Source organism: Protobothrops mucrosquamatus, unplaced genomic scaffold (genome assembly GCF_001527695.2).
Source record: "Protobothrops mucrosquamatus isolate PMUCROS unplaced genomic scaffold, P.Mucros_1.0 scaffold_82, whole genome shotgun sequence".
Classification (NCBI taxonomy): domain Eukaryota; kingdom Metazoa; phylum Chordata; class Lepidosauria; order Squamata; family Viperidae; genus Protobothrops; species Protobothrops mucrosquamatus.
Window position 1 is genome coordinate 8,980 of NW_015386158.1, and position 8,895 is coordinate 17,874.

Consider the following 8,895-nt stretch of genomic DNA (forward strand, 5'->3'; position numbering starts at 1 on the left):
CCAAGGAGATGGTCGAGATCCACGTCGGGTCAGAGGCCGCAAAGGCACGACTCGGTCCAATGCTGCGGCGGCAGTTGTCTCCCAAGCCGCCGCCTGATTTTCCGCCGAGTCGTGGACCAGATCCTCCGGATATGGCCCAAGCTCCGTCAGGAACCTCTCGGGGTCCATCAGTCGCCTGGGACGGAACCATCTGGGCAATTTTACATAAAAGAAATACCCTTTTTTGACTGAAATACTAATGCAGAAGAAGATTTATTTTCACTGGGATATATTAGAAAATATTAAGTTTTACTTTTCAACAGAAAAGATTCCAAATGAATTCTGCTCAAAAAGCCAAAGAAGTTTGGGAAAAATTTAAAGGGAATTTCAAAGAAATCTAAATGGAGGTTGTAGAGAAGACTGCCTTAAAAATACAACAGATAATTTTTTTTTTTTAAAAAAAAAGATAACTGTTAATTAGGTGCTGTGGGTTTGATTTTTAAAGGAAAATCTACTTTCTTCCAAATGAAGAATAAACAAAATATCACTAAAAAAAGAATAGGTTGTGAAATACTATAAAGAAATTAATAGAATTTTTTTAAAAAAGAATTTCCAAAAGCGGTACTGATTTAAGAATGTTCTGTCATATAAGCAAATCTTTTATCAGAGAGTATTTTACACAAAATAGTGTTAAAAGGAAGGTTCAAGTAAAAATGCAAGTTATTTTGAATGAGAAAGAGAAAAAGGGAAAAATTAAAGATATTGCCATAAAAATCACATCAAATTAAACTTAAACAAAAAATATCAAATTAAACAAACCAATAATTATCTATGTTAACAGTAAGAGAAATAGAAATTAAGATGAACTATGCTAAACAAAAGAACTTTGAGTTTACAAATAAACTAGGAAAATGGTTATTGTATTAAGAAAACAGAAAGAAAAAAAGATGATTTTCAAATTTCAAGAGAGGAATATTGTATTAACAATGTGGTTATCCCAAAAAATTTCATCAGTATTATTTTAGAATAGAATAGAATAGAATAGAATAGAATAGAATAGGAGCTGGAAGCGACTTGGACGTCTTCTAGTCCAGCCCCCTGCTCAAGCTATATCGTAAAAGACAGGTGGATGTCCAGTCTCTTCTTAAAAATCTCCAGTGATGGAGTGCCCACGATTTCTGGGGGTAAGTTGTTCCACTGGTTGATTGTCCTCACTGTCAGGAAATTTCTCCTTAGTTCCAGGTTGCTTCTCTCTTTGGTCAGTTTCCAACCATTGTTTCTCGTCCTTCCATCTGGTGCTTTGGTGAACAACCTGGCCCCCTCTGTCTTGTGGCAGCCCCTCAGGTACTGGAACACTGCTATCATTTCTCCCCTATTTCTTCTTTTCTCAAGACTAGCTAGGCCCAAATCACGTAGCCATTCTTTGTATGTTTTAGTTTCCAGGCCCCTGAACATCTTAGTTGCTCTTTGAATTTTTTCCAACCCCTCATCTTTTTTGTGATATGGTGACCAAAATTGGCTGCAGTATTCTAGCTGTGGTCTTACTAAGGCTTTATAAAACGGTAATATTACTTCTCGTGATCTTGGTTCTATGCTTCTGTTTATACAACCCAGGATTTTGTTAGCTGTTTTGATTGCTGCTGCACACTGCTGGCTCATAGTCAAGAAATTGTCCACAAGAACTCCAAGGTCCCTCTCACAGTCACTTCTTTTTGAGCCAGGTCTCGCCCAATCTGTATTTGTGCCTTTATTTTTTCCTGTCTAAATGTAAGACTTTGCTTTTCTCCACACTGAAATTCATTTTGTTGGATAGGGCCCATTGTTCAAGTTGATCAAGATCTTTTTGGATCCTGTGTTTGTCTTCTGCTAATTTGGTGTCATCTGCAAATTTGATGAGTTCCCCTTCTATTCTCTCATCTAAGTCACTGATGAAGATATTGAAGAGTACTGGACCTAAGACGGAACCTTGTGGTACCCCACTGCTTACTTCTCTCCATGTGGATGTAGTGCCATTGAGGACTACTCGCTGAGTACGGTTTGTTAGCCAGTTACAGATCCATCTGGTATTGATGTCTACCTTGTCAAATGCCTTACTGAAGTATACCAAGTATACTATGTCCACTGAGTTTTGCTGGTCTACTAGTTTAGTCACTCTATCGAAGAATGAGATGTATTTGTTTATGTATATCCCGCCTTTATTATTTTCATAAATAACTCAAGGTGTGAACATATCTATCACACTTTTCTCCTCCTATGTTCCCCATAAAAATAATCCTCTTAAGTGGGTTGGGCTAAGAGACAGTGACTGGCCCAAGTCAACCAGCTGGCTTTCACTATTTTTAAAAAATTACTGAGAATCAAAGATAGATTATGGATGGACTTGTAACAATAAGGGAAGTTTCTGAAGCTATAAAAAAGATTAAACAAGGAAAAGTACCAGGACTAGATGGTCTACCACAGGCATGTCAAACTCGCGACGTCACATGACATCGCACAATGTGTTGGGACTTTCTCCCCATTGCCGGCAATGGGGTTGGCGCGGTTTCGGTGTGACACATCCAGCTTGTGGGCCGGCAATTTGACAGGCCTGGTCTACCAGGTTCTCATTATAAATGTTTTGAGGATGAACTTTTGCAGTCACTCCAAAATACGATGAACTCTATCTTACAGGTAGATAAGGTACCAGAATCTTGGAAAGAGTATTAATATATAGTATTAATATATAGTATTAATATCTAAACAGTGACAAGATTTAACTTCAACAAAAAACTATAGTCTGATATTATTGAACACTGATTATATGATATTTACAACCATCTTAGCACATAGATTGAAAATAATTCTACAAGAATTTATTCATGGAAACCAATGTGGATTTTTTCCTACAAGATAATTAAAAGATGTCAGAATGGTATTGGACATTATAGAAGAATTCCAATATGTCACCATAAATTAATGATTTATGCTTAGTTATCATTTCTCTTCTATAATGTGCTTCTTCAAGTAACAGCCATAAAGTATTTTTGGATACAATGTAAGTTTATATGAGGGTGAAGGTTCGTTCTCCGAGCTTATGGGTTGGTTTCCGAACATTTCGTTACCAGACTAGGTAACATTTTCAGCGGTGTTTAGTGGAGATCTGTGTCAGTGTTCTACTTATATAAGGGCTTCAGATATGGGAGTGTTAGTTAAAAACCAGGATCCATGAAGCAGTCAAACTCCAAACTCCACAATCCCAAATCCCTAATCCCAATGACACCAAACAACACCAGTTCAATTGGAGCAACACTAAAATCATCTGCCACACTACCACCCACCACGCTTGGGAGTTCATTGAAGCCTGGCACACCACAAGCAATTCCATCAACAGACATTTTGATCTACAACCAGCATATGAACTCCTCAGAATCCAAATCAATCAAACAACCATCCAGAGACACTACCAACCCTCAAGCCCCTCTCCCCCCCCAGCAATTCACCTTCCAATGACCCTGACCTATAATCTCCCCATCACAAGACCCATTACCAGCCTCCCACTGATGACTCACTCCTGGCCCACTAATTCATACCCTCTAACGACCTTTACCTGAAGTACCTCCCCATCACAAGCCTCTCTCTGATGACTTACACCTGGCCCATCACAAGATCCTCACTTGACACTCCCACATCTGAAGTCCTTATAAGTGGAACACCGACACAGACAGCTGAAGATAATCTGGTAATGAAATGTTCAAAAGCCAACCCTAAAGCTCAGAGAACGAACCTTCACCCTCATCCTACACCCGAGCTACAGATATTCGCCACTATTATAAGTTTATATTTATTCCAAACTGTCAATGTAGCATGTCTAATAAAATGATTTTTAAAATCTACCTTAACCTTAACTTTTTGTTTTGCTTTCTTTTTCATTGTTTACTTCTTTCTTTCTTCTACTTTAATTATTAGTTTTTATTTCTTTATTTAATTTTTTAAATAAGGTTATAAAAAAAAATCAGTTCTCAGTATGTTTCAATGAAGAATAAAAATGGAACATATCTAAAATGATCTCTGTGCTTAAAAATTTAGTGAGCTGAAAGTATTTTTAAAAAGTCATCATTTGTTGTAAAAATGTACATGATTTTAGTAAAATTCAACTGTTTTAAAATGCATCAGCACTCACTTGCTGGTGAGTAATCTCATCACCATCCAATCTCGAGGAAAGACACTCATCTTCATCAGATTTCGAAACACACAGAAAATCTTCAGAAGAAATTCCTAGTAAAAACCAAGAAAACAATGTTAAAACATTACTAGCTATGTGTTTTGAAGCAAATATGCACCTTCAACAAGGGAAAGAAAAGTTGTAAGTTGCAAAATGGGATGAAAAATCGCTTACAGATTTAAGAAGACCATGGCAAACTATTTTTGAAAACTCTAGGAACTTTCCAAAATTGACTCAAAATAAATCAATAAAAGATATAAAGAAGAATGATTATCAGAATCATCTTCAGGGAATAGCTGCTGCACACTAGTCAAAGATAAGAAAAAGTATTTTATAATAGAACCCCCTTGGAATCCCCTCCGGATTGCTAACCATTTTTTTCAAAGGGAACGTAATTTATTTTTTAAAAATAAAATCCAAACTGCCTTATGATCTGTCATCTTAATAACAATGGGCATATGTGCTGTATCTGGATTAGGTTAGAATTTGTTTCTATTATTGACTAGGAGTACACTTAGATCTCCTCAAACTCATAGTATCATAAAATTCAATGTCACCAGCATATTAATAATATCAAATTCCAAATTTCTAAATGCTGAATCCTTATGATATATAGTGTATGGGAGAGTAACATGAAACCTTGGCCACAGCTTCTTGCCAATTAGCATTAAAACATGTGGGAATTTAAGAATCAGCTGGTGGAACTTCTAAATAGTATAGCCTCTACTTTTTACCACCTTCCTGTCTGTATTGTTTTTCCTCTTATAAGGTTCTATATCTATCTTTACATTACTATTCATATAGGAAATCTGCCAAGACTAAAACATTCAAGGACAATTCTTTTAAGTTACGTAGTCAACATCAAACTGAAAACTTGTAAAAATATTATTTATATATCACTTCACATTTAATAAATATGTTAATTTAAAGTATTAAATATTTAATACATATTTTATTTTAAAATATTTTAAATCATTCTTTGGGTGTTTACCTTTCTATGGGGAGTTCACTGATAGCAGAATTACAATTAACAAAAGAACAAAAATATGAAGCATCAGTGAAATAATATCAACACAAAAGTAGCATAAGCATGAGTATTGTATCCAATAGATTCTAGCCTAAACACAGTAAGTATAATTAGATTCAACTCTATTAAATGATTCAATTATTTTTTTTAAAAAGCTATACATGTCAGGTGACACAGGAACATTTAACTGCTAATTGATTTGCAACCTCAGTATGCATCTGGGTCAGCTGCAATTTACATATCTACTGAATGCAATAGGCTCAGTTCCCAATCAAATATGCAGGATAAAATAAATAATATGGAATGGCTTTGAATCTGTGACAAAAGAGAAAGAACAGACTTCTATATAATCAAGATCATTCTCAGCATTCCAGAGATACAAGATGTACATCAGCACAAAAACACAGATTGGAAATATAACTAGAGTACATTTATAATCTTACCTTTAGCTCATCTTTACTCTGAAAATTTTCCAGTAGATGTTGAAAGTGAGTGTCGGACATCTGACGAAGTAGAGACAAAAGACAGGATACATATTCCCCCTGTTAATTTCAAAGAATAATTATTTTAGTGGAACAATCATATTCACAAGTCTAAATAAAAAATTAACTTGGAGGTATAGGAAAAAGTTGTAGGGACTGAAAATGGAGCAATGTTTATGAAATGAAACGCTATAAAATTTTCTTCATTCTTCTTCTCATGTCTGTACTTTTTAAATAAATTCATACTATGTAGAAAGTGTTTATATAGAGAGATGTGTAATGGTATGTGGGAATATCTTGGGGAAAGATGATAAGAGAGGCTGCCTAGGAAACAATCAGACAAAAGACGTAGGAATCCCCTTTCTCGGTCAGAGAAAGAATCCTAGAAAGGACCTGCCTAATGAGCAAGCAGGTAAAAGTGGCAGTGGGCAGTTTGTACTTGCAAGATTTTGTTAATATAGTCTTACAATAAAGTAGATTTAGCCCACATAGTAAACTGTCTAGTTTGAAGGAATCAGTGCTCAGTCATTGCAGGGTGCAAATATGCCTGACTGCCTTCACAGTGTTTATTCCTTTTATACAGGTATTCCAAATAGCATAAAGTAAGATGGCATCAGCATAGTAACAGCATTTCTATTGGTGAAACCCCTTGCCAATCCTTAAGAATATACTAGCTAGGAGGCCCCAGACAGGGAGCAGTTTTCTACCACCTCCTGTTGATGTAACCTAGCTGATATCATGTGAACCAGGTGATATCATGTACCAGCCTGGGGTAGTTTCCCACATTGCCATGGCAATGTGAATGGATGAGATCATGTAGAGAGAAGAGGCACGCAGGCTTTGGAGGGGCAGTTTGCTGCTCACGACCTCTACCTGACCCCCATCTCTACACTAGTTTACCCATGGGGGCTGACAAATAGCCACCAAATCAAATTAAAAATGGAATACAGAATAATTAGAGGCTTAAAGGATGAGAATTTGCTTTTCCTCTCTGCAATGGAAAATATTGTTTCTGTGAAAATTCATTCATTCATCCCTATAAATAGGGCTTTGAGTTTTTTCTATTTATCATAGCATGCAATACAGCATTGTTTTCTACCTTTCTCATTTCAGTTGAGGCTAAGTTCACACAACACACTATCCAACCTCATAACAATAATATGGCGTAAAATTCCAGTCATTTAATTTTTTACTTAAGCACCCGCTAATTATTGGAGCAAATGCCTTAGAAATAATTAAAAATATAATCCAGAATAATAGGCTAAATAAACGAACAGCAGCATGGCTACAGTTCTTAGCTTCACCCTGAGAGTTCAGGACAGTTATTTTTAGTTTTGTAGCACAAAGAAATGAATGAATGAACAAAGAATGAATGAAAAATGCAGTAAACTAGAGATGAGAGGATAGGGAAAGGGAGCAGGCTAGATAAGCAGGAAATAGAATTTGATGGTTAGTTACTAACAGTGATTTCAGCTGTGCATTGTGGACAACGCTGCCCTCTTACCGCCTCCTGAGATTGTGATTTACTCATAATAGTCAGAAGAGTTTGTAATAGTACATCCAGGAGGCTCTCCACCATCATTTCTACCTCCTCAATTACATCTGTCTCCTATAGTAAACAGTTAAAACATAAAGAGTTAACATCTTATAAGATTGAAATGAAATTTTTTGAAGTTGCTTTTGGCTGCCTGCTCATTCATTTATCTATGAGGTTTATAGTCTAGAAGACAAGATTGACTAGAGGACAGTGACTGTTTTCATGGGAACACAGGGAAAACTTGAAAATAGAGCCACTTAGTTCTATTATTATATTACTAGTATTTAGTTTGCTTTTATCTACTTTTCAACTAATAAAAGGCTCCTAGAGGAAATTATTAAAATTGCACTAGGTTTTGCTAGAACCTGCTTTCAAGACTTCCAATAAAGGATGTAAAACACAAGAAAGGAGAATAGGAAAGAAAAAAATGTATTACCCAAGTCAGGATATCTAAAAAGGTTAAATCATGGCAACTAGATCAAACTTTGGTCCAGTTGCCATGATTTCACCTTTTTAGATATTTTTGGCCTGGATGATTGAGTCTTCATTTACATACCTAAGTCAGGATGGTTAAAATATAAAAATGTATTTTAACCCATTTCATTCTAGGCTTAATGCCCAATAGTCATTCTTATCTTTAAAACCCATAATGATGCAGTCCTATGGTCCCAGATAGAGCATCCCAAGAAGTCATAGATTACATCAAAATTTCTCCTCAGAAATCATAATAAAGCCCCCCCCCTTTCTTGTTTTTAACACCATATTTATTTAAATCTACAATAATGGATATTTTGTACTCCTAGATCAAATGTTCTTATAATAATCTACTATCTGATTAAAGACAATTAATTTATTACCTTAATATTTTGCATTCAGTCCTGTTCACAAATAAAATTCTATGATTAGTATTATGCTCAGCTCTCCCTTTTAAAATATTTTCAAATGTAATATTTTGGGATATTGTTAAACTTCCTTTGGTATGTTTGATACTGTCTAAGATGTTATAGTCCAAACCTATTTTCAGAATTTGTACATCAGTGCTAATGTTTCTACTTAAATAGCCATCTTTGAAGGTAGATGGGAATATATTAAATGAACAATTTTAGTAATGTAATGTTATTGCTGTCATTAGTATTTGCTTGCTCAGCAGTACTATCTATCCAAAATAAGTTGAATAATTTTAGAAAAAAAATCAGGAAATTATTTAAGAGCCTAGGTCATACCATACAGTGGTCTGGATTTTATATGTTACACAGAATTTTAATCATGTTTATTTTTCTGCTAAAGATGCAGAACAATTCTATACAGGCTGGCCAGCAGCCATATATCTTCTCTCAAGTAAATGTTTGAAAACTTTGTTAAGCACAATAACTAATGCACAATTTTCTGTCCTTTATGTAAAAAAACATGCATTCAATAATCCATTATACTAATGAGAAGTAGGTCACAAACAACTATACTATGTTGCAAAAAACATATCATTTGAATTCTTCAGAGACAGATGATAGATAGATAGATAGATAGATAGATAGATAGATAGATAGATAGATAGATAGATAGATAGATAGATAGATAGATAGATAGATAGATAGATAGATAGATAGATAGATAGATAGATGATAGAAAGATAGAATGATAGACTTAGATTACCACGGAGCTAGTTTTGATG

The 8,895-nt window shown here is 35.0% G+C and overlaps 1 protein-coding gene across 1 annotated transcript in view; it reads right to left on the reverse strand.

Annotated features, from left to right (window-relative positions):
- LOC107285855 (dedicator of cytokinesis protein 3-like) overlaps positions 1 to 8,895 on the reverse strand; it is a gene marked incomplete at its 3' end in the record, with an annotated part of 177,306 nt that overhangs the window by 6,413 nt on the left and 161,998 nt on the right. The window contains exons 35-37 of the mRNA XM_015814120.1: positions 7,194 to 7,298; positions 5,651 to 5,749; positions 4,139 to 4,233 (exon numbers count right to left, since the gene is read on the reverse strand). Coding sequence (XP_015669606.1) covers positions 4,139 to 4,233; positions 5,651 to 5,749; positions 7,194 to 7,298 — 299 coding nt within the window. The remainder of the gene's footprint in view (positions 1 to 4,138; positions 4,234 to 5,650; positions 5,750 to 7,193; positions 7,299 to 8,895) is intronic.